Source organism: Clarias gariepinus, chromosome 11 (assembly GCF_024256425.1).
Source record: "Clarias gariepinus isolate MV-2021 ecotype Netherlands chromosome 11, CGAR_prim_01v2, whole genome shotgun sequence".
Classification (NCBI taxonomy): Eukaryota; Metazoa; Chordata; class Actinopteri; order Siluriformes; family Clariidae; genus Clarias; species Clarias gariepinus.
Genome location: NC_071110.1, coordinates 1,060,001 through 1,085,868, shown reverse-complemented (window position 1 = coordinate 1,085,868; position 25,868 = coordinate 1,060,001). Strand labels below are relative to the sequence as shown.

The window sequence follows — 25,868 nt, the reverse complement described above, 5'->3', positions numbered from 1 at the left end:
GTAATAATACACAGTGTGCACCTTTGTTTTTACAAAATAGAAAAAAGGCTTTTCTTTTGACAGAGTTACGGAGACCCCTTGCGTTTAAAGAAATACAAGATAAAGATGTCTTCACCGAGAACATCAACTTACTAAACTAAATAAAATAACGTATTATAATAAAGGATCAAAAAATTTAAGTAAAAATGTCTAAAGAACACGTGAACAACGTCTGCCTTAAACAAAGCACTGTAACGAAATCCTGCTCAACAGCAAAACATAAAAGAACATCCCACTTACATCTCTCGGTCAAGGAAAGTAGATACAATTAAAGTTATCAGTTAACATTATTGGAGTCAGCTATTTTTGACGATCCGAGTGCCCTCAATATAGCCGTAAGGGCCGCGGTAGTACGCTTTCTTCCCCGCAGCTCTGGCCTCGCTGATCACCGGCCACAGCGCCGCACGAGCCTCTCGATCTCCCTTGGATAAGTCCTCAGTAAACTTTATCCCCTTGGTTTCACAGATGTCCGAAAATTTCGTGGAGCGCCAGAACTCATCTCTGTATTTCCTCATACAAAACTGAATGATCACCTGTCTGGATTTATCCTTTTGCCGTGGGCCAACGCGGTGGACTGTATCCACGATGTCATCAAGCTTGTGCCGCAGGTGAGGAGCTATTTCAGCTAACAATGAGATGACGTCTTCACGGATGGCTTCATCTGCAGCCTCCTTCATTCCAATCACTCGGAGGTTCTATCTTCTTTTGTAGCGTTCAAGCTCTGATGTACGAGTGGTCAGGTCTGCGTGTGATGTGAGAGTAGAGGTGAGTTGTTTATCAAACAGATTCATTTTGGCTTTACAGTCCTTAATTTCCGCCGCGTTGAATTCCACTGCCTTGGATAAGTTTACAATCATCAAACTATTCTCTGTGATCTTACTTTCAATACGACTCAGCTTCCCATCTTGCAAATCAAACCTGGCGACTAAAGCTTCCAGGAGAGCTGCATTGGAAATCTCAAGATCCTCATTACCTTTCAGTTTCTTAGTGGACATCTTAGTTGGAGTGTTTTGTATCGATGAGGGCTCTTTGCGTTTATCCTTGTGGTCGTCACGACCAATTTTCATGGCATATTCGTGTTCGGAATTAGTAGTCGAGGTTGTCATAGCTGTTGCCTTATTTCCTGGAATAACTATTTTTTAGGTGGCTTGAAACTTTTTTTGATGACATAATATTGATCCTCTCCGACGAATCAGTAGTAAAAGTAACAGTTGGGATGATAACAAATAAAATATAAAGGAAAAATTCAGAAATTGCTGAAGAGCCGAGAAAACTACATGTGCTTAGCTCGCCATCTTGTTGCCCCCCCCCCCCCCCCATTATACCTTTGGTGACACTATTGGCTGGAAAGCGCCGACACCTAAATGAGGCGTCACACGGGCTTTGGTGACGTGCGTTTGTCCGGCTGCGTGTTTATACGGCATCAAAAAAACGTTGCATGCACCTCCCCGAATACATATTTTTGTTTATATCAACTTGAAAATGTCGGAAAATGACAGTTCCTTTTGGAAGCACATTTACTGCAAATAAGTGAACATATCACAAGACTGAATATTAGTTCCAAACCTTTCTGTTGTATGTAGGGAGGCAGAAAAGCTGAATATCAAACAAACATCTAACATCAAACCGACTTTACCTCAGTTATGATTGTTGTGATTTTATTTGTATAAAAAAATTTTGATAGTTTTCCTGTCTTAACAGTAAAAAAACTGAAAAAAAGGTGGAAGTCACTCAGAGATAGATTCACAAGGGATATGAGAAACATGAATAAAGAAAGGAGTGGAATGGGTTCAACAAAGAGAAAGAAATCACATCCATTATTTGAGGAAATGCTGTTTTTAAAGTCTTCCACAGAAAAGAGACAGTAAGTACTTATGTTTTCTTATTCCTTTTTATTTTTGCAATTCACTTTATTTTTGAAATATATGCATGTTTTCTATTTGTTGCAGTTACATTGGTTATATTAATGTTAATCATTCTGTGGAACACTTTTTCATACTGTCAAGTAAAAAAAATCATAACTATTTTGTCCAGGACTAGTGGAAATGTATACGACAGTGACATATCCGATGATAGTACGTCAATAACAGGAAGTGAAGTCACCTATGTGGATGACAGAGAAACTAGCAATCCAGAAGAAGTGCAAAGGCATAGCACTCCACTCCTACGCACTCCACGGAAAACAAAGGTTAAGCCACGCCGTGCAGAGAAGAGGGGACCTGATCTGGACTTCATGATGGTAATTGACCAGATGAAAGACAGTATCGACAAATGCCGTGAGTCTTCAAAGGTGGATAATGTGTCTGCATTTTTTAAATCTCTTGAGGGAGACTTGCGGCAACTACCAGAGGACAAATTAATAACAGCTAAAATGGAAATAATGCAATGTGTTTACAGAGCACTTTACACATCTCGTCGTAAAGTTGTAAACAACCCTCAACATCCATGCAACACACAACACCACACTTGCAATCACCAACCTTTGCTGCATCCTCTTCCCACAACACATCCACATTTTACCCTCCTCCACCATCCCCTTCAGTGTACTCCTGAATAAGCACTTCTTCTCATGCCGTTAACAATCCCCCACACACCTGTCCCACCACCATCTCTGAGCAATTGGCTTCAGCAACGAATGCTGTTTACTCAGGAGCATCTGAGCCATACTATCATGCTCTGTAAATGTTTAGTACAGTAAATGTTAGCACAATGTGCTGTTTGTTCAAGTGTTCTTTGTGATTGTTTACAAATCCATTTAGGTTATTATTTATTTTATTATCATTATACAGTATTCCGTAAAACATGTTATTTCTGTCTGTAGACTTATTTGACCTAAATGTCACTGTACAGGATGCTGCTTCATATTTTTTTTCTCTCTTTCACTCACTCACACACACACACAAACACACACACACACACACAGTATATACATATAATTATGTGTGTGTTTGCTATTTACACATATACACAAATTTTCTATATACAGTTATAATAAAAGGGTTTTCAAAAACAGGGTGATTAAATATTTTTGTAAAATGGTTCTTGTCAAACCAAATAGATTATTCATGCACATATCAAAATTTTAAATACTGCCATGCGAGCTCTCCTGCAGGGGACATAAAGTATTCAGCAAATCTGGTCCTGACCACACTTGCCCCATGTGTGCTGCGAACAGTTTGGACACTGAAGTCCTTCAGAAAGTCTGCAGACATGTCATCCACATTGTAGCCTTCCCTCTGACGTACAAAATTGTGGAGGACACATGTGGCCTTTATAATCCCATCAGCATTTCCTGGTTTCACCTGCATGGCTGTTCGAAGGACTCTCCATTTGTTTAACAGGATGCCAAATGTGCATTCTACATACTTCCGTGCCCTTGTCAGGCGGTAATTAAACACACTGTTTTGAGTTGTAAGTGCACGCTTGGGAAACGGCTTCATCATGTTTTCATGAAGTCCAAAAGCTTTATCTGCAACTAAAACATGTGGCATTGGTGATCCCCCTTCAACAATAGGTCTGGGTGCAGGAAAATGTAATGACTCTTTATAAAATTTACGTCCTATGGCCAAAGAACTAAAGATGCTTGAATCGGAAAAGCTTCCATATGCTCCGACATCTACAGCCACAAAGTTGTAAGAGCTGTCTGCAATGGCCATCAGCACAACAGAAAAAAACTTTTTGTGATTGTAGAATCTTGTTCCACTTTTAGGGGGCATCTGAACACGGATGTGTTTCCCATCCAGGGCTCCAACACAATTGGGGAACTGGGATCTCTAGTAGAATCCTTTAGTGATATCAGTCCATAGCTGTTCTGGGCCAGGGGTAGCTCAGTGGTTAAGGCATTGGACTACGGTTCAGAAGATCCCAGGTTCAAACCCCACAACCACCCAGTTGCCGCTGTTGGGCTCTTGAGCGCGGCCCTTAACCCTCAACTGCTCAGATGTGTAATGAGATAAAAATGTAAGTCGCTCTAGATAAGAGCGTCTGCCAAATGCCTAAATGTAAAGTAAATGTTCTGTTGGCTCTGGCATAACAAGAGGCTGGAGACATTGCCATAGTACACAACATGTTTCATGCACTATCCTTGAAATGGTGGACTTTCCCAATAGGTACTGGAAATGTAAGGAAGAAAAGGATTCCCCAGCTGCCAAAAACCTTAGTTAAAAAAAATAATAATTTGATTAGAAATAAGGAATATAGATATATAGATAGATAATTCTGTTGGGAGTATATATATATATATATATATTTGTTTGTGTGTGTGTGTGTGTGTGTGTGTGTATCATGTTATGCGCTAAAATGCCCCCCTGCCATGGATTGCCCCCCCACACACATAATAGCTATCAAATATTATATTAGAACATAAATTCAGCGATTTATTATTATCAAATATGATATTACAATTATAATAAACCCTCGACACGTGACAGCCGTCAAGACCATTAATACAAATTCTTGTATAATGTTTATTTTGTGGGACATTTATTTTTCGGGGTTTTGTCATGAATAAGCAAATAAATATTTATATATAATAAAATTCGACGAAAGTAATTTTATTATAAAATAAACAATATAAAAGTATGTTCTAATATAATATTTGATAACGATTATGTAGGGGGGGGGGGGCAATCCATGGCAGGGGGGCATTTCAGTGCATAACACTTCATAAAGCACAAAAAAACTCCCTTTAACCCGACGTTGTGCAGTCAGAGGATGAACCCAGTAGCGGCGGCGATTTTTTTCTCTCCCTACGTCGCCGTATTACGAGTATTTTTAAAACAAGAAGATTAATATCTAACATAGCAAAATGGTCCATATTGAAAGGAGGCACCTGAAATAAAACGACAGGGCTTTTATATCCAGTTCCCGACACACTGCCCCCACAGGTTAACACACAAACTACAATCTGGGCTGCAGGCTGACGTTAGACAGAGACAAACGAACGCCAGTGTAGAAGTCAATCGATCGCCACCATAAAATGCAACATAAACGTCTAGGACATTCAGAGCGCGTTCGTTTATCCAAAAACTTAACGCCCGTGTGAACAAGGCCTTAGTCTTAAACAATAAAACCAACGACTCAATTTCACTCTACAAAGAAAAACTGTTCACACAAATGCAGTAAACATTTAGAAATTTCGCACCGTCTAGTGATGACTTTTATTTTGACAGAAATTACATCATCCGTGAACACTGCAGCGGGCTTCACGCAGGTCATATGATCAGTCACGTGATCCCAGTTGCAGCTCCGGCAGTCTGAATCAAAATAAATGTAAAGAAGGATTTTTCTTTTTTTGAATGTTCGCTGTTGATTAATTTATTGTGATCGATTTTCAGTAGAAGAGATTGTTTGATGTTTTCATGTTTTAATAATTTACTGAGATAACTGTAAACTGTTATTACAGTAAGCGCGAAGATCTAATGAAATGTAAATGCGGTTAGATCAAAGGGTTTGAGCGGCGAGATCAAAGGGTGTAAGTCTGAAAGTGTGCACACTGCAACTATGAAATTCTGTTTGTGTATTCTGGTGTTTGTTTATGACCAAAAATATAAAGGATAGTGCAACTTTAAAACAAAGGGAGCACAGTTACAAGTGTGTCAGAATGTTACGTTGTATTTATTTGATTGTTTCTGAAATAAATATCTTTTTTATTGAAACAACCAGCCAGCACATTAATCAGCTTGTTGTTTGTTTGATTGTTTGTTTGTTTCAGCGTCATGGCCGACAGGAAGTCTCTGATTGTGGTCGAGGGCGAGGCGTCCGAGTCGGACTCCGATCAGGAGGTCTACATGTCGTCTGGACTCACGGTTCCGGGCGAAGCCTCAGAGACGGATAGCGAGGACGAGGAAGAAAAACCCACCGTCTTCCAGCATCACCTCACGCCTCTCACGGTCGAACGTCATGACAACCTGCCCATCACTCAGCAGAGCCCGACCACACCCACTCACGGCAGCCAGGCTAACTCGCTGCTGCAGCAGAAACTGCAGGAGAGCAACGCGCGGCTGTGTGCCGACGTGAGCCAGAGCGTGAGACAGGTTTATCACGGAGCCACGAGAGACATCAAAGCAGCCACGGCGCAGCTGAGTCACTCGCAGGGCGTGATCATCGCCGCCTCGCACGCCGTCCGCGTCGCCGTCGACGACCTTAGAGCTGTCTGTGACAAGATCGACATCATTACTAGCTGTCGGCTGCTCCCCGACATCGCTATGGCAACGGCTTCAGTGCCTGCTCCTCATTAACCTGAATCCTGCGGAGTCCCGTTGCACAATGTTTCTAGTTTGGTCTTCAGCACCATGGGGTTGTGAGTTTGCCAGAGGGCCAGATGTTTTGAGTTTGAATCCTAGATTCAGCACTGACCAGCACAGAACTTCCAAAGTCAGACAGAGAAAAGGTTATCTGTCACCCAGAAGGTTATGAGTTTAAACCCTGTTACTGACAGAACCAGCAACCTTTAAATTGTGCTCAGACCCCAGCATTATTATAAACTGAAAAAGTGCAAAGTCCCGGTGCTGGTTTGCGAGGTAAAGACCATGAGTTCAAATCACAACACATATTTCCAGCTGGTCGCTCTGAGGTTGTGAGTTTGAATCTCAGACCCTTGGATACAAGGTTAAGAGTTTGGATCAAACAACCAGATGTTTGTGGGTTCAAACCCGGGCATTAACAGAGTATCAGCTGTAATTAAATTGTGTATTTATGCTAGTTTATAGCAGCCAGAAGGTTGTGGTTTTCCGACCTCAGCACTGACAGAGATTTAAAGTGATAAAGTGAGATATGTGTTATCTTATACAGAGATATGTGTTAAGTTGATATGAGTTATATTGGCTTTCTCACCATCCTGGGGTTCAAACTCACAACATTCAGGTGACTAGCATTATGTTGTTTGTATAATAAAAAAAAACATAATTTTTTTTATTTGTCTTGTAAAATGTGACTGTGTGTGTATAGAGATTTCACTTTACAACATCAAACAGCTTTATGAATCATAATCATATGATCAAGTGTGTGACACAACAGTCTAACCGATAGTGTGTGTGTGTGTGTGTGTGTGTGTGTGTTTAAGACTTTACAATAAAAACAGTGTTAATTCTACACAACATCCTCATGCTTCTTTATTTTTAAGAGAAATACAACACACACAGCTGCTCTGTGCTCAGAGTCTGGAGACGTTCAGTCTAAAGGCGCAGTAAAGTCATTGCATATACACACATATACTGCATACCACAATTATTGGCACCCTTTATGGCAATGAGTGCACATACACATTTAACAGATCTTACATGTACTGCATGATGATGCTCTGGCTGTTCTCAGTCAGGCTCAGATGTCACTCACTAAACTGAATCCTGCTGTAACATGGTGCACTAGTTTTGTGCTCCAGCACCATGAGGTTGTGAGTTTGTATCCCAGGTTGATAACGAGCCAGTGGCCCTGAGGTTTCTGTTTGAATCACACATACAGTTACGTGTTTAAACCATGTTACTGACTGAACCAGCGACCCCTAAATTGTGTTCAAATCCCAGTATTGTCACAGAACCGACAGCCTTGGTTAAGAGATAAAGACCTAATAATCATAAGGCTTTGAGTGCAAATCACAACACTGACTTCTAGCTGGTGACACTGAGGTTGTGGGTTTAAAATGAGGTGGTGGGTTTGGATTATATTGGATCCCGTACTGTTTAACAGTCAGGACTGGATGAAGTCAAACTGTCCAGTGTGCATATTTTAACCACAGAACCGTGGTTTTTCACACTTTTCTCTCGTTTCAAAGGTTTGTAAAGTGTAAGCTGATTCATAGTGTGAGAGATTCAGAAATCCTACTGTAGAGGCAGCTGTGGCACAGCTGCATGAATCAAGGACTCGTGTAATTATGTATGTTTGTTAACCTGAAGTGTCCCTTTAAATGTTTGACTTCACCACTGAAACAGACAGAGGATGAATTTAGAAATCTTAACCATAACACTTGCTGTTGCAAGAAAAAAAAAAAAAACACAAGCTCTCGGCTTCACACTTAAATAAATATTAAAAGCCAAGCTCGCACAACGCACAAAATTACTCAGTTGAACTTCAGGCTCACAGATACATACAGTATACAAATCAGTCCAAAAGCCACGCCCCCTTCATTTGCAGGATATAAACTTTATTAATTTCGACTCGTGAAAACATGAACAAATCCCGGCAGGAGACCAGCAGGTCCTGAAGTACTCACACCATCCCGAGGTAAAACCACAGAGATTAGACTTTATCCTCATTCTGATGACTGATGTGAACATTAACTGAAGTGTTTAAGCTGTTTGTGCAGCAGTCACATGATCAGATGATTAGATAACTGCATGAATCTGCAGGTGTTCCTAATAAAGTGCATAAAAAGTGGAGATTCAGCATTTATTCTGTGTTGCAGGGTATAGTTGCTGTTTGTCCTCAGTGTCCTGCCCTCTTTAGCACAGTGTCAGTGACATCACGGCGGGGGTGAAGTCCAGGTCAAAAAGGGTCATTTCTGAATTCATTATACTGTAGTTTTAAATTAAAATCTGTTTTATTAAAGTGACTTGAATGCAAAACTGCTAGAACATCCATGTCCATCTTTACAGTTTCTATGTGGTATCGTCGACTGTCATCTCACCATGATCTTTATGTTTATTTCTGCTCATGAGACATTACGGAGAGAGAGAGAGAGAGAGAGAGAGAGAGTAACCTCATGCAACCATGTTTTTCAAGCTCTAGGTCCATCCATTGTTCTACTATTACATGTAGTACTTTTCCTACTACTTCCTCTCTCTCTCTCTCTTACACACACAGACACACACACTCACAAACCTTGTTTCCTCCTCTGCATGTCAGCACCAGCTAGTGTTCATGTGACAAAAACATGGGAAATTTACGGATCATCATATAACAGGTCATGGGATAAAGGTGTGTTTGTGTGTGTGTCATTGTCCAAACTGTGTAAACTCATATTCACATTCATGTGAACAATTGATACATATTTGAGTTATTTATGTGCCCTCACTATGCCTTTATACTGTATGCATTCTTTAATACTCCAACTTTATATGTAGCTTCGCCCATCTGTGATGTAATATACTCTCTCATCTTCTATACCGCTTCATCCTGTATTCAGGATCGCGGGGGGCCTGGAGCCTATCCCAGGAGACTTAGGGCACGAGGCAGGGGTACTGTACACCATGGACAGGGTGCCAATCCATTGCAGGGCATACACACATACACACTCACACACTACGGGCAACTTGGGGACACCGATTAGCCTAATCTGCATGTCTTTGGACTGTGGGAGGAAACCCACCAAGCATGAGACGGGAATCGAACTCAGACCCCGGAGGTGCAAGGCAACAATGCTAACCACTACACCAGTGCGCTGCCTTGATGCAATACAAAAATACAGATTTCCAAGAAGTTTTATTTTATTATAGTTATTTTTTGGGGAATTCTTTTTAAACTAATGTAAATGTAAATGTCCAAGGAAGTGCTATAGATTTCACTGTAAAGACTAAATACAGAATCTTTGTGGATGATGAATGTGGCCACAGATGATGAAATAGAAAGCGAGCACACACACACAAAGACACACACACCTTCCTCATTCTGTTTCCGCATTTCTAGTTTCCTGTTTTAATAACATCACCAGCTGAGAAGCTCATAAATCAGAGCTGAATTGGTTTATTAATTTATTTATTATTAATACTGTAAAGTGCATGTGTAAGGCAGGTGGTTGTGCAGCGAAAAACACATTTCACAATCACAGTACGAAATCACACACTGATGGAGTAGGAACAATTTCGCACTTCACCTCATTCTCAGCAGTTCCATGATGCTTTAAGTAAGAAAAATTTAAGGGACGATTGCAAAATCTTGCAAATGACCCTGCATTTCCCTCTTTTTATTATAAATTGTAGGAAATATTAAAAGTAAGCCTTGTGAAGATGTTCTCCTTAGTGTAGTCATTGTCATGTACAGTGTTCCTGCATCGTATCCCAGGCCATGAGACACACCAATCCATCGCTGGTCACACAAACTACAGACAATTTGCAAATGTAATAAGCCTTTTTTGTACTGTGGGAGGAAACAACACACAGACCTGAGGCGGGAATCGAACCCTCAGTCCTGCAGGTGCGAGACTACAGTGCTAACCACGACACCATTGTGCCACAAAACACTCACTTGTTGACTATTAAAATACTTCCTTTGTGTTTTTTTTTTTTTTTACTTTTTACTGATGCAAAGTATTTAGTCCACCAGTGTACAGTTTTCACTTCAGTTACAGAAACATCTGTGTGAAAAACTGGATTATTTTATAATTAGATAATATCCATTAACTATTAACACCACAAAAACACACCTTCCTGTTTCTTCTCATGTAAACGGATCAGTGGTCTGGTCTGCCATGAGTGAAGAAAAGAAGAAATCTTATTCTTTTGCTTGTTTGCTTTTTAGGAACAGTGCAATGTTTAGGATTTCTTTAAAAAAAAATAATAATAATAAAATAAAAGAATAAGAGAAACCAGACTGGTTTGGAATTCCCCCTAAATTTTCCCTGAATTAAATAAACACCCTACACGCTGGCACTGGTGTTCGTGCTCTGTACTCAGGTACGATATATGAGGAAATGAAAGTTTATTCCATTTTTATAAACAGATCAGCCGTTATATTATCACCACCTCCCTAACTTTTAGTAGGTCCTCTTTTACCACTAAATCAGTGATCACTCACTTCTATCATAACCAGCATTAACCTTTTCAGCAGTTAATGCGTCAGAGGGTCTTCTATTGGATCTGACTACACAGTCACTGACCCTTGGCCACCCATGACCCTGTCGCCAGTTCACCAGTTCTCCATTCTTGCATCACCTGTGGTATGTCCTGACCACTGCAGCCTGCAAACATCCCACAAGAGCTGCCGGTTTGGAGATGCTCTGATCCAGCCATCACAATTTGGCCCTTCTCACAGTAGCTACAGTTACAATATCTCGTTACAACAGCACCTGGATGTGGGTGGGACATATCAGGCACCAAGTGAACATTTTGTCACTTAAGTTGATAAGTGACCATAGCCGGCACAGTTCTCCGGGTGTTTCATATGTGGGAGTGTTTGTGTGTGTGTGTGTGTGAGAGAGAGAGAGAAAGAGAGAGAGAGAGAGTGTTTAGACTGTAATTAGTGCTCTTCTTTAATGTTTTAAATGAATGTGTTAAAGAAATTTATGTTCTCCCGGTGTTTAATGTGTGTGTGTGTGTGTGTGTGTGAGTGAGTGTTGTTTAAACTCCAGCTCCATAGCCGCCACAGTTCTCCCGGTGTTTAATGACGCTGCCCCACATGACTCTCAGCCAATCAGATTGCAGCGCGAGCGTCTCCTTAACCAATCGCGACACAGTATGAGGAAGTGTGTCAAAATAAAAAGGGAGTAGTGTGAGTCTCTGCGCGCTCTCCGTTTTCCTCTTATTTCTTCATCTTATTCACCCTCCTCATCCTCATCCGGCTGCAGTGATGTGCGCGCTGAGGACCGTGCTCGCGCTCGCCTGTCTCGCGGTGCTGCTGTGTGAGTGCGCGAGCTCACCGGCCGACAGATGCGGGGTGAGAGAATCACAGCGCGCGCTCTGGACTGGAGTGTGTGTGAATGTGTGTGAGTGTAAGAGTGTGAATGTGTGTGAGAGAGAGAGAGACAGAAAGTGTGTGTAATTTTGAAATGTATTATTATTATTATTATTATTATTATTATTATTATTATAGCTGTTTATTTTGTAATTGAAAGGCGCCGCTTTAGTAAAAGTCATGTGACTGAACATAACCGTCACGTGATTGTCACTCAGTCATTGAAAGTACAAAAAAAATCTTTGATTTAAAGTGGAATAAACTAACCAGTTTTCCTGTAGATAATGATGACTATAGATGATAACAGGAGTAAGAGTAAATCATCTGATGATAAACTGCCTGAAGAATGATTACCTTATTAATAACTTTCTGTGTGTGTGTGTGTGTGTGTGTGTGTGTGTGCGCACACACTTAAAACTTTGAGTGCACTGACCATCTACTCTACTTTAATGTCCATACAGACCTTTAACATATAAACTAATGATTAAAATGAGTAAAACCTTTGGGCTGTTAATCCATCATTAACTTTCCTTCATCAGCCTTGAGGAGCGACCCCTGGCCCAGGTATGGAACGAGGGCGGTGTTCTTTTCAGCAGCCCTGAGATCAGCATGACGACGTGCATCAGCAGGCCCAGCTCGTGACTCTGCTGATGATTTACCTTTTCCTTTAAACTGAAGTATGAACCTGTTAATGCTGGAAAGATTCCTAGCGATGAGACACACTGTCCAGTCGGAGCAAACGGTCCGATCTATTCTGATTAGACAGCTCTTTGGAATTGTCACTTCTAAGCTGAAAGGCAGGTCTACTTCATACTGAAAAAAGGAAATGAATAAACATTATGCGGAATTATAATACTACTACTACTACTACTACTAATAATAATAATAATACAGCAATACATTTTGGTGTTTATATCTGATCATAAAACTATAAGGGTGTATTTACTTTTTTGCATCCCTTTGTGCACTTACTAACCAGTTATGACCGTAATTAGTGCTTTATTTAGCCAGCAACACATGCAGAACTTCAGTTAAGTTCACATCAAACGTTGGAAAAGGGGAAATGGTGATCTCACTGACTCATTGTGGCGTGTGCGTGGGTGTGGCGCTTGATTGTCTGCTTTGAGCTGTCCTCCTGGGACCCAACACTCTCAGAACTCAGAACTGAAACGTTTTTTTATATACACTACTCACAATAAGTTAGGCATATTGTTATTTACATGAATGCTTTTCCTATTTGCTCTGAATTTAAATGAAATAAGTAAGTTCCCTTTAATATTACTAATAATGTATGAGAAGAAACACCATTTTCATTAGTTTAATATTTATTACCCAAAAAATTTTCAATAACAGGGATAGCCCCAAATAACAAAAATTGACAATGTCGGTAGTGTGCGTTTCCACCATTTGCCGCAATGACAGGGGCGGAGTAACACACTCGGAGGAAAGTGCTAGCCGCTCCTTCCGCGTGCGCGAGCTCACAGACGGCCCTGATTGGCTGTAGAGCCGTGAATAATGTGGGAGCACTGAGTACCTCTCATCCCTCCCCCCTAAGAGAGCTCGGCCAATCAGCTCTCTCTGTGCCTCCGGCTGTGAGAGGAAAACAGCATCACCTGGGAATCGAACCAGCGATCCCCGGATGATGGGGCGAGCGCTTTAACTATTTTTTTTTTTTTTTAAATAATCAAATGTCTGCGTTGCGCGACACAACAAATTGATTATGAAATTCGTTGCCAAGCTTTTAGTAATTGATTTTTTTTATCGATTCGTTGTTGCAGCCCTATGTAAGTGTGTGTCTTAGTGCCCTGTGATAGATTGGCAGCCCATCCACGGTGTACACCCACGTGTGCCTCAAGTTTTCTGGGATAGGCTCCAGGCTTCGTGCAACTTTGTGTTGGATAAGTGCTATAGAAGATGCATGAATGTGTGTTTTTGTGTGTTCAGGTGCTGGGGCAGTGTCCACAGGTAAACCTTACCAGAAGTGCTGATGATGTGAACGTGTCTCTGTATTATGAGTCTCTCTGTCCCGGCTGTCGTCAGTTTCTGGTCCTACAGCTCATACCGACTTTGTTAATGCTGCCTGACATCATGAATGTGGAGCTCGTCCCGTACGGCAACGCAGAGGTACACACACATTTTCATTACTGCAATTAAAAACTGTAGTTGATTAGTTTCCTATAACAGCATGTTCCCAAGTGTCGTACCATTTATCAGTTATGTTGTAAGGCACGCTTTCCCTCAGCAGAAGTCTTGAGTTTAATAAGACAAGAAACTTCTGAATGTTAAGGGGCATTAACACTAGAGACTCCTTCCATACATGTTCCATAAAGATCTCATTAATGACCTGTTGCTATAGTAACCATAACCTTTTTTCGAAGAGATCTATTAATACAAACCGAAACCGAAATTACTGTTAGAGCTGCTGTTGAAGAACTAATCAACACCTCCTGACCAATCAGGATCCACAGTATAAAGGCACTGTGTTCTTCCTAACCCCTGGTTCTGTGTGCTGCAGGAGAAGCAGGTGGGAGACAAGTACGAGTTCACCTGTCAGCACGGACCAGACGAGTGTCTGGGCAACATGATCGAGGTGAGAGAGTGGACTATAACCCAATGGAATTGTGTGTGTGTTTTGTGGCGTACATTATAAATAAATTAATTGCATTGAGTAATGTTTTATTTCTGTGTGTTAGACGTGTATACTGAATAAAGTGGATGTTGGGTTCTTCGTGATTTTCTGCATGGAAGCGTCTACAGATGTAGTGAAGGCAGCAGAATCTGTAAGTGTTCTAACCCGCATCTGTTGGATTTAAATTGGAGTAAACTAACTTTTCTTCACTGGTGTCAGATTAATAAACTGGCCTCAATTAGATCTAAAGTAGACTCAAGACTGGCTTCCAATCTAATCTGGTCTAGACTAACCCACCAGTTTATGGTCTCTGATCTGGAGTAGGTTAATGTAACCTCAGATGGCATCACCCCAACTTGGGTCGGCATCTGTTGTACCCAAATTAGCCTTAAACTTAATCTGGGATAAACTAGCCCTACTGGAGCCGGGTTCTCTCTGATAAAGGCTTATTGTATGTAATCTGGCATGAGCCTCGACCAGACCCGCTCTACCTGAATTATCATGAAGAGAATGCAGATTGGACTCAAGTTTGATCTGGAATTAATTAAACTGACTCAGACTGGTTTGACCCCACTAGACCCAGTGTGGTCGTAAGGAATGTAATATAACTAAGACTGGCATCGGTTAAAAGCAAACTATCCTTTGAAGTAAAGGATCTAGTCTCTGGATTATCATCTGGATTATCTTTAAAATTAAACTTGATATAACTGATCACAGGCCAGATCTGACCTCAGACTGACCGAATAACTTAAACTGACATTGACTCCACACACACCAGCATGAAAATAGTTTAGAATAACCTGAGTCAGGTTTGTCATCAGGATGTGGACTAGCCTTAATCTGCCTAGAACTGGAAACAAACCTGACCATACTACTTAAACCTAACCTGGACAAGTCTCACTTTATCCAACTTCGACTAACTTAATATAACTATTCAAACTAGTCTTGCACTTTCTTAATCCTCAGTAATACTAACCCCATGTCTTATACTTGACCTTTACTAATACTAATCCCATGTTTAATATTTGACTTGGGAGTAATATTTAACTCTGATCAAGCTTAACTCTTGATCTTAACCAAAACTAATCTCATGTTAAATACTTAACTCTTATTAATCCCGTGTTGATCTTGCCACACTAATCCCATGTGTAATACTTTATTTCTGATAATACTAATCCCATATTAAATACTCGATCTTTACTAATACTACTCCCATGTTTAATACTTTATCCTGCAAATCTCAATCTAATGCTTAATTCAAAATCTTGTGTTAGCTCCAGTTTGCTGATGTTATCACATTTATAAATAACAGCCCTTATCTATCTATCTATCCATCCATCTATCTATCTATCTATCTATCTTCTGTGACTGAAGGTTTTATCCATCACACAGTCAGGTCCTCATTGTTGTCCATGTTTATCCTCAGTGTCTGAGTCTGTACAGCCCAAAAACAAAGTTCGGTGACATCATGGCGTGTGCGAACGGTGACGAGGGAAACAAGTTAATGCATGAGAACGCCAAGAAAACCGCAGGTTTAAAGCCACAGCATGAGTACGTGCCCTGGATCACCATCAACGGGGTGAGAACAACTATTCACCTCACAGTAACATCTAACACTGTGTTATTCATTAATTTGTCTGTAATCAGTCGTGGCCCTTCCTGCATCATGATGTGTGTGTGTGTGTGTGCGTGTGTGTTTACAGGAGCACACTGATGACCTGCAGACCAAAGCTATGAGCTCGCTCTTCCAGCTCGTCTGCAGTCTGTACAAGGTCAGTGGGCGCAGACATGGGCGCAGACATGGGCGCAGACATGGGCGCAGACATGGGCGCAGACATGGGCGCAGACATGGGCGCAGACAGATTCATGGAGAGATGTAGATGAATTGACAGGTGGACAAAGGGAAAGACAGACAGATGGAAGTAAAGAGGAAATGACAGTAGGACAGTCAGATGGAGCATCAGATTGATGAAGAGAGTGAGGGATAGATATAGAGAATTGAAGGACAAACAAAAGGAAAGTTAGAAAGGTTCAGTTTGAGTGAAGGACATAACTGAAAAAAAAGGGGGAAGGGTATAACACTGGTGAGACAGAGAGACAAATAAAGTGGTATGAGACTAAGGAATGGGGAGAGCGAGAGAGAGAGAGAGAGAATGTTTAGGTGTAACATTAACTTGCTGTTGGATGCTGAGTGTTACCTTCCTTGGCTGTTGTATGTATGTATGTATGTATTTATTTATTTATTTATTTATTTACTTTTGTGTGTGTGCACGTGTTTGTGTTACAGGGTGAACGTCCAGCAGCGTGCACTCTCGGAAAGAAGGCAGTAAAGACAAGTTACTGCTGAAGAAGCTGTTTAAACCTCACTACAGCTGAATTACTAATCAATAGCTGATGAATGTAACGCGGAGGTGATTTTTATACATGCTGTACGAGTGTGAACACTAGAGCGTTCAGACTGATTTATTATAATAAAATTGTTTTTTTTAAGCAGCAGTGTCTCCATATCATTATTATATAAAAAAGGTTTAGTCAGAAGCAGGAGTGTGGATGCAGAGGATCACCTGCTCATGGTTTCACTTCAGGAACATGGAGAGAGAGAGAGAGAGAGAGAAATAAGAAAAGGGAAGGACACATAACTCTAACTCACTTTAGGCCTTTCTTTGAGAGGGGAGGGATACTTCACAGCATAATTAAAATCACAACATTTTTAATTATTTAATGTGGTTTCTATAATTACATTAAAACACTATAAAGCCCTGTACAATGATGCTCCTGTTTATTGAGCTACACCGTGTGCAAACTGAGTCACACACACATGAAATAAACAATTCTAAAATCCTTTTAAATTAAAACCTAATTAGGAACATCAATTCATGAGTGTGGTGCGAATGCGCATGTGCAGAGCGGGACGGGATTAACAGCTGAGCTGGAGACCTGGAGGTGAGGAGAGACTCTGCTCATGAAAAAGTAAGTCAAGCAAATGTCCTTCTTTATAAAGTTAACTCTGAATCTCAATCGTTCTGCGGCGCTCTGACACTAACACTTCCCTGCTCTGGGTGGCTGGTTTTATTCCTCCGTCAGCTGACTGGAGGAAAACACACTGGTGTTATTAATCTGATTGTTATTGTTATGATTGTTATTTACACAGCTGAGGGATTTCACATCATTTATTATGTCGCTTTTTATAAATGTAAAGATCAGACAAAAAGGAAATGCAGGTTTAAGTTTCTGTTTATAAAAGTGTGTGTGTGTATGCGTGCAGGCTTCTGGAATTATCTAAATCTGACCGAGGTGATTAAGGACAGGGATAAAGTGAGGACATCTAGTGTCCAGCTATGTTAACACTAATCACTGGGGGAAAAAATGTGAATTTAAAACATTTACATATAGTTTATTCCTGCTGCACTACACCTGAGTCGTTATTTTCTTTAAAGGATATTTTATTGATCCTGAAGGAAATTCATACAGTGGGTTTGCTTTATGTGTATAAGTATCGTGTCAATGTCTATTCCGCTTAATCCTGTAAACAGGGTCGTGGGGGCCTGGAGCCCAACCCAGGAAACCTCAGGGCATGAGGCGGGTACACCCTGTGCAGGGTGGAATGACTGCCAATCCATCGCAGGGCACACACTCATCCATACACACACTCACTCATTCACACACTACAGGCAATTTGGGAAGGCCAGTTAGTCTAATTTGCATGTCTTTGGACTGGGGGAGGAAACCAGAGTACACGGAGGAAACTCCATGCAAACTCCATGCACACAGCGGGGGGAATCCAACCTGGCGGTTCGATGGAGGAGCACGGAGACGGTGCTAACCACTAATCCACCGTGCTGCCTGCGTACAAGTGGTACAAAATTTTATATTTCACTGAAAAATGAATCAATTAATACATTTTATATTACTTTTAAATAGGTTTAAAATAGATTTTCATCATTATTACTAATGTTAAACATAAAAACTGTTGTTCTAATTATTATTGCAAAAATGTACTATGACATCATTTATAATGCTACTACATCATCATATCAGTCTGTTATTCACGTTAGATTACAAGATTGCAAAGCACACATTTACTGAACACAGTAAGTAAGCGTTTATACAACAGTTACTTCTGAGCGAGTGATCTGACTGGACGAGAGCCTTTATTCTACGAGTGCTGATATTAGACAGTAACATCACTGTGAGGTGTAACTCTGTGTATGAGTGGGCGTGTCCCAGGTGTTGTCCAGTGATTAATGACACTAACTGTGTGTCTCAGCGTGGGTGAGAGTAGGTCTGTACGGTCCGCAGTACTGAGGAGAGAGCAGCTGTCTGACTAAACCCACATTCACACCCAGTCACAGAAGCACTTTCAGTAAGAACACACATCTGATAACGTTATGGCGTCTTAAACAACACGCCGTCTCTGCACTCATCACTTCTAAGTCCTTCTGAATCGTGTCCTTTTGTTTTGTTTACGCATAATATTCACACAGGGCTACAAAGCTAACCCGCGTCTAACACAAGCCTGAATCCCAAATCCCTCTCTAACCCTTGATCAAGGGCACTACTTGGTGTGTGGAACATGGGATTGTACACCCTACATAGTGTACTAGCTTTCCATTAAACTCTATTTGGGATTTGACCCCAGAACCCTGAAGTTAACGGAGCTGATATTCTAAAGTGTAATAAGTGTAAATATAAAGTAAATCTGGTGAGTTTCTCAGGACTGTCCACCACCTCCATGGTTTATTCTCCTCATCTGTTGGCTACAGAGTATTGCTAAGAGGTAAACACTACTTTCATTCCTGTTACTAACACTAACTGTCGCTCGCCAGCTCCACCAGGCTCGGAGGCATATGTTTATTTAACTGGTTAAATAAAGAAACAAATCATAATCTGTTGACAATAAATGGTTTTTGTGGAACTGTTTAATAAAAGCAATATCACACTCGAGGTAGTGCTGTTGTGCCGAATATCAGCATGGCTGTGATATCTGTGCAGTACTACATGACACCGTTTTGTTGATTCTCCTCCAGATGGCATCAGCTAATGAGCTTCATTACGGACACAGAGATTCTGTGGATCAAAACTTTGATTATATGTTCAAGATCCTAATCATCGGGAACAGCAGTGTGGGAAAGACCAGCTTCCTGTTCCGGTATGCTGATGACTCCTTCACACCAGCATTCGTCAGCACGGTCGGCATTGATTTCAAAGTCAAAACCATCTACAGGAACGACAAGAGGATCAAGCTGCAAATATGGGTAGGACCAGAATGAGAAAGAAGGGGTTAGGGACCGTAAAACAGGATCAGTAAGCGGTAGACCTCACCACTGGAGCAGAAACTGGTAGACTTCAGTTTTAGAGCAGGAACTGGTAGACCTCAGGATCGTAGCAGGAACTTCTCGACCTTATGATTGGAGCAGGAACTGATAGATCTCATAATTGGAGCAGGAACTGATAGATCTTATAATTGGAGTAGGAACTGGTAGACCTTATGCTTGGAGGAGGAACTGGTATTCCTCAGGTTTAGAGCATTAACTGATAGTCCTTAGGTTTGGAGGAGGAACTGGTAGCCCTCAGGATCATAGCAGGAACTGGTAGACCTCATGATTGGAGCAGGAACTGATAGATCTCATAATTGGAGCAGGAACTGGTAGACCTCAGGATCATAGCAGGAACTGGTAGACCTCATGCTTGGAGGAGGAACTGGTAGACCTCAAGATTGTAGCAGAAACTGGTAGACCTCAGGAACACAATGCTCTGTGAACCGGACAAAACTGTGGCATCATCCCTGAAACTATCTGTGTGTGTGTGTGCGTGTGTGTGTGTGTGTGTGTGTGTTTAGGACACAGCTGGTCAAGAGCGGTACAGAACAATCACTACAGCATATTACAGAGGAGCCATGGGCTTTATATTGATGTATGATATCACTAATGAGGAGTCTTTCAGCGCTGTTCAGGACTGGTACACACACACACACACACACACACACACACACACACTCTACTGAGCTATCATTGTGTTTCATCATTAGTAAAGTAAACCCCTTTCTAACACTTTCTAAGTGTGTGTGTGTGTGCGTGTGTGTGTGTGTGTGTTCAGGTCCACTCAGATTAAGACATACTCATGGGAAAATGCTCAGGTGCTGTTAGTGGGAAATAAGTGTGATCTGGAGGAGGAGAGAGTCGTCACTGTGGACCGAGGGAGAGAGCTCTCACAGCAACTTGGTTGGTTTTACACACACACACACACACACATCTAAGTTTTATATGTTTATCTGTGAAATACCTTAGGACACGAGCCCACACATTTCTCAAGTAACCAAATATATTGGGACATGGTCGTGTTTCTTGTTGCCCAGATGTGTCCTGCCGAACAGACTTTCTAAACATCCAGTGACTAAATGTTTAAACCTAAAACATCTGAATGTCTTTTCTGGGATTGAGCCCTGGATGTCAGTTAAATTTTCTGTTAAAAAGATAAACCAACATGATGATCAGAGAAATGTCTGTAGCAGAAAACCAAACCATCTAAAAAGCTGAGAAAGAAAACCTGATCAAGAAAAATCATGAAGAAAAACCCCAAAACAACAGCAACTGACATCACCAACAACCTCCATCCTCCAAGTTCTGGACCTGAGATTATGTCATGGCTCAGATTTGCACGTCTGCTTTTGGAACTTTCTCACTGATCTGGGAGGAAACCCTCCATAGATGTGATCCTCTGGTGGTTCAGTACATTCAGGTGGTCAGCTGACTTCATTTTATTGCCCCATAATGTTACTGAGTCTAGACCTGAGTAACTGATCAACCCCAGATCATAACACTGTCTCCAGAGGCTTGTACAGTGGACACTATGCATGATGGGAGCATCGCTTCATGTCCTTCCCTTCTCACCCTGACACGCCCATCACTCTGGAATAGGCTCAGGTTCTACCTATGCTTTCAGCTTTGACCCTCTGTGTGTGTGTTTCAGGTTTGGGGTTTTTGGAGGCGAGTGCGAAGGTGAACGTGAACGTGAAGCAGACGTTTGAGTGTTTAGTGGACGTAATCTGTGAGCGAATGAAGGAGACTCCGGACTCACTGACAAACAGCGGCGCCCCTCAGAGGGCAGATCTGAATCAACAACCACAACGCTCACACAAAGACTGTGCATGCTGAACACTCGTGTCTGTGTGTATAGAGAAGGCCCAATAAATGTATACACACTTCCACAGTTGGTATCTATCTAAAACTCGAATTAAATTATGGCAGCAACCTGTAGTATTATGTTTTCTCTAAAGAAGTCACACCATCGTTAATGCGATTATCTGATTGACAGAAGAGAGTTATATATTTATCAGGTGTGTATACATTTATTTATGTATATGTACAGGATCATAAACAAATCATAGCAATAAACATTGTTGTGAATTCTCTCAAATTATGCTAGCAACACTATCACATTTATCAAAAATATTACATTTAATAAAATTCCAGAACAAGGAAACATAATTAGAAACTATAAGCCAACTTTAAATGAAATAAATTAAAATAAATTAATAAAACAGGGTAGTTAACGTCATTATACATTGTGCGTGCGAAGGAAACAGCTGTAGTACAATTAGGCACTCACCTGGGAGCACCAGAGAAAATATCACTGTCAATTTTTTTCTTAATAATAATAATAATAATAATAATGATAAAATTATTCAGATAAATGTAATAAATAGCACAATTAAGTCATTTCTTCTTTAAATGTAGCAAAAATGTTAATATTGTTATTACTAGTAGTAGTTTGGGATTATTTAACAGATTACTAAAAATCAAGACATTAGGTTATATCCTAATTTTTTTTATTGGGTTTTATGAAATCTTTATTTATAAATACAGCGGTACCTTGGCATACGAATGGCCCGCCTGTGTTAGATTTAGTAAAGGCATAGCACCATCGAACCCAAGAATGCAAGGACGGTGGCAAGAAGAAAAAGGAGCCGCTTTTAGTTTGGTTTTTAAAGCAGCCTGTGCCAAGAGGAATCATAATCTAGTTAATAATAATAATAATAATAATAAATGCTGCATGTCTATTAGTCTATTTATTTCATATTTTACTTAATTTACATGTCTTTTTTAAATGTTTCGATTGTTTTTATATGCAAAAATATGATTATAATGTTGGAAATTGGTAATATTGATAACATTTTTGGATGGCTGGAATGGATTATCTGCATTTACATTATTTCCTATGGGACAATGCGTTTCACAATACAATGTTTTTTTTAAAATACACATTAAATTTGTATGCAGAGGTACCACTGTAATAAATCCAATTTTGTTAATATTATAAAGGTTATTCATATAAATGAAATAATGTATAACACATCATATGTCAATCTTGTGAAAGAGCCATATTATTTTAATTCAAATAAATATTTAACCAATAATTAAATTAAATGCAGTTAAGTAATTTCCTAATTAAAAGTAGCAACAAACTCCTTATTATTATTAGTAGTAGTAGTAGTAGTTGCAGTAGCTGTAGTATTGTGGGACTATTGAACATATTAATAAAAATAAAAATCTGTTAGGTTCTACACTAATGTGTTTTAATTCGGTTTTATGGAATCTCAATTTTCTTTTTGCTAAAACAACTAATTATTGGTCAAATATTTATCCACAGATTTTTTAGTGGACAAAAGCTAAAAACATTTAGACAATAAACAACAACCAAAATGTAGAGCAGTAAAGGACCTGACTAATGTAGACAAGTCTTTAAATGTGTAGAGTAAATGAGGGACTTGTTTTTTTGTGTGCCGTGTATAAAGTTCCCGGATTAAAGGCCTGCAGAGGGGCTGTAGTGACGCGGCTCGCCGCCAGGGGTCTCCACCACTGCGCTGCGAATCCCCGCATTTAAACCGCGCAGCCTTTCATCTTTCATTCTTTGATGTTTCTTTTCTTTACGCTTAACCACCGCGCGCGTTTTTATTCAGAGCGATCGCATTATAATGCACGAGACAAACCGCGTTTATTTGCGCAATAACGGAGGCGCGGCGGAGATCACGTGACCTTCAAAGGTCGTCGCTATAAATCGCCTTAGCGTGCGCGCACACACACACACGCACGCACACATATATACACACACACACACACGCACGCACGCAGGCGCACATAACGGGGAACACAATCAGGATTACAATGACAGGTAGGGAACACACACACACACACACACACACACTGCAGCTTCATTTATTTCTATAATGTACTCAATGCACGCGCTCTGAAAAGCTGTAATAATAATAATAATAATAATAATAATAAATGCTGCAGGAGAATAAAGTGTCAGATAAATCAGTGTCTCTATGACAACCGCACTAAAAAACCTCCAGTAATGTCTAAAGGACATGCTCTGTGTGTGTGTGTGTGTGTGTGTCCAAACACACACTAATCAAAGGCTGATGTTTAAATGCTGCAGGTTGTGTGTTAAACAGAGATTAAAGATACAGTATGTAAAGATAAAATTAAAGCTACAGTATGTAACTTTTAACAGAACTATGAAACTTCAGCCCATGTTTCAGTCCGTGCGCGGCATGTGACATTGCATGGAGCTAGAAATATTGCCGAAGATAAATGTATGCAGATTTATGCGAAGTGCATTCCGTGCATCTCTTGAACTGCTGTCCTGTGTGAACTGGACTCTGATTAAAAAGTCTTTACGTCTCCTTTTTAATCACAGAATCTGTTTCTGTTTGTTGGCGTTTTGTTTCTTTTCATGTTTCTTCCTCAAATATTAAAATCCACTGTAATAATGTGACTCAGGTAAACGTTGGGGTTGAATATAATACCACTTTTACAGACTCCTGACAGATGTTTGAGTAACTGGTATGGAAGGAGTCTCCAGTGTCGGTGCTTTGAAAAACTTCACTAAAGGGAATAAAGAGAGACTTTACATGTATCTATAAAGGTCTGTGTGTTTGTGTGGTATCATATAATCACATCTTAACAATATTCGAAATTATACAGCAGTTTTGACGAGTAATCTGATTGACCGAGAGTGATTCTACGAGTGCTGATATTAGACAGTAACATCACTGTGAGGTGTGACTCTATGTATGAGTGGGCGTGTCCCAGGTGTTGTCCAGTGGTTAATGACACTAACTGTGTGTCTCAGCGTGGGTGAGAGTAGGTCTGTACGGTCCGCAGTACTGAGGAGAGAGCAGCTGTCTGACTAAACCCACATTCACACCCAGTCACAGAAGCACTTTCAGTAAGAACACACATCTGATAACGTTATGGCGTCTTAAAAGTTTCTCAGGACTGTTCACCATCTCCATGGTTTATTCTCACCTTTTGGCTAAAGAGCACCAGCTAAGGAAAATTACATTAACTGTCACTTGATAATTGTTTAAATAATGAAACAAATCATAATCTGTTGATGATAAATGGTGTTTGTGGAACTGTTGTATAAAAGCGATATCACACTCGAGGTCATGCTGTTGTGCTGAATATCAGCACGGCTGTGATGCAGTTGTAGAATTGAGGGCACAGCTTTGAGGGTGATATTCCCTAATTATCACATACAATCCCTTCACGTTTAGAATGGATGCTTTTCTGTTCATAGTGACATTTTTTTGTGGGTGGAACCAACACTAACATTGGATGAGTGTTGTAATGTACTTGTAACATCTTTGCGATAACATTCACCAACAGGACAGTGTTGTTCTTGAAAGTTAGAATGACTTTGATAAAATGATGCTAAGATAACGGTGAATGAATGATTTAAACAAAAGTTGCGAATACAATCCCAAAACAACACAATTATAACCTTTACTTGCCGATTACCATGCATTCCCACAATGTTCGACCACACCCATGCTGCCTTGACTACGTGACGATGGGGTCGTCGTGACAATGCTGCACAACATGTCTTCTACACAATACTAAAACCAAGTCAATGCTCTGAGTAGGACTTGATCTTCAGTCAGTGCATTACGAGCGCTACATGTTTACCACTGGATCACTAGGACGATACGGGTGTGTAAATAACAGCGAGGGCCACAATCCCCATATAACTGTGCAGTAATTTGGGAGCTAATATACACCTCACAGTAATATTTCTGAAAGAAATTTAAACAGAAAAGGTAATATTACAGCACTAAGAGATGTGTGACATGAGATACACACACTGTGTGTGGGAAGCTGTTGCTCCGATCGGAATTCTTAAGCTTAAGGGACCATGGATGTCCATCGGCATAAATGCTCCAAGTAAAGGTTATAAGTATGTTGTGTTAAGGTTGTATTTGCAACGTTGCAACTTTGAGAATCAACGCTGTCCCGACGGTGAACGTCATCCGCAGCGCTTATCCAGTGCTAGGGTTCCTGCTGAGGATGAGTTACTTAAAAAAAAGAAAAAAAAAGCATTCCTTTTTAATAAAATGAGAGATTATCTAATCGACGTGTGAGTCTGGAGCGATCTGCATAAGGAACAACAACAGAACAAACAGTTCTTTAAAGCCCCGCCCCCTTTTCTCTCATCTCATCTGGTCTCGTTCTCTATCCATATCACTAGACATGTGTGTATTTAACCCGAGTTTACTATATTTCTTTGTGTGTGTGTGTGTGTGTGTGTG

The 25,868-nt window shown here is 40.5% G+C and overlaps 4 protein-coding genes across 5 annotated transcripts in view; all 4 read left to right on the top strand.

Annotated features, from left to right (window-relative positions):
* The first annotated feature begins 5,258 nt into the window (after positions 1–5,258).
* On the top strand, positions 5,259–7,154 carry bloc1s3 (biogenesis of lysosomal organelles complex-1, subunit 3). 2 transcript variants are annotated; one of them, XM_053506938.1, is made up of 2 exons: positions 5,259–5,310; positions 5,753–7,154. In XM_053506938.1, the coding sequence occupies exon 2, from the start codon at positions 5,757–5,759 to the stop codon at positions 6,276–6,278; it is 522 nt and encodes a 173-aa protein (XP_053362913.1). In that variant the 5' UTR covers positions 5,259–5,310; positions 5,753–5,756; the 3' UTR covers positions 6,279–7,154. The 2 variants fall into 2 exon arrangements, with proteins under 2 accessions (XP_053362913.1, XP_053362914.1); XM_053506939.1 differs by lacking the exon at positions 5,259–5,310 and adding an exon at positions 5,332–5,512.
* A 4,282-nt stretch (positions 7,155–11,436) lies between these two features.
* Positions 11,437–16,765, top strand: ifi30a (IFI30 lysosomal thiol reductase a). The gene is made up of 7 exons (XM_053507028.1): positions 11,437–11,625; positions 13,588–13,767; positions 14,159–14,233; positions 14,337–14,423; positions 15,699–15,851; positions 15,976–16,044; positions 16,560–16,765. Exons 1-7 carry the CDS (start codon positions 11,539–11,541, stop codon positions 16,617–16,619), a joined length of 711 nt encoding a protein of 236 aa, XP_053363003.1. The 5' UTR covers positions 11,437–11,538; the 3' UTR covers positions 16,620–16,765.
* A 410-nt stretch (positions 16,766–17,175) lies between these two features.
* LOC128532901 (ras-related protein Rab-3A-like) lies at positions 17,176–21,456 on the top strand. The gene is made up of 5 exons (XM_053507029.1): positions 17,176–17,242; positions 19,300–19,527; positions 20,112–20,230; positions 20,369–20,493; positions 21,242–21,456. Exons 2-5 carry the CDS (start codon positions 19,300–19,302, stop codon positions 21,424–21,426), a joined length of 657 nt encoding a protein of 218 aa, XP_053363004.1. The 5' UTR covers positions 17,176–17,242; the 3' UTR covers positions 21,427–21,456.
* A 1,481-nt stretch (positions 21,457–22,937) lies between these two features.
* gyg1a (glycogenin 1a) overlaps positions 22,938–25,868 on the top strand; it is a 9,462-nt gene continuing 6,531 nt past the window's right edge. The window contains exon 1 of the mRNA XM_053507027.1: positions 22,938–23,443. Coding sequence (XP_053363002.1) covers positions 23,437–23,443 — 7 coding nt within the window. The 5' untranslated portion in view covers positions 22,938–23,436. The remainder of the gene's footprint in view (positions 23,444–25,868) is intronic.

Coding starts and splice junctions, on each gene's coding strand:
- bloc1s3 (XM_053506938.1), top strand. CDS start 5,757: ATGGCCGACAGGAAGTCTCTGATTGTGGTCGAGGGCGAGGCGTCCGAG.
- ifi30a (XM_053507028.1), top strand. CDS start 11,539: ATGTGCGCGCTGAGGACCGTGCTCGCGCTCGCCTGTCTCGCGGTGCTG. Junction 13,768..14,158: donor TCCCGTACGGCAACGCAGAG/GTACACACACAT, acceptor TGTGTGCTGCAG/GAGAAGCAGGTGGGAGACAA. Junction 14,234..14,336: donor GTCTGGGCAACATGATCGAG/GTGAGAGAGTGG, acceptor TCTGTGTGTTAG/ACGTGTATACTGAATAAAGT.
- LOC128532901 (XM_053507029.1), top strand. CDS start 19,300: ATGGCATCAGCTAATGAGCTTCATTACGGACACAGAGATTCTGTGGAT. Junction 19,528..20,111: donor GGATCAAGCTGCAAATATGG/GTAGGACCAGAA, acceptor GTGTGTGTTTAG/GACACAGCTGGTCAAGAGCG. Junction 20,494..21,241: donor AGAGCTCTCACAGCAACTTG/GTTGGTTTTACA, acceptor TGTGTGTTTCAG/GTTTGGGGTTTTTGGAGGCG.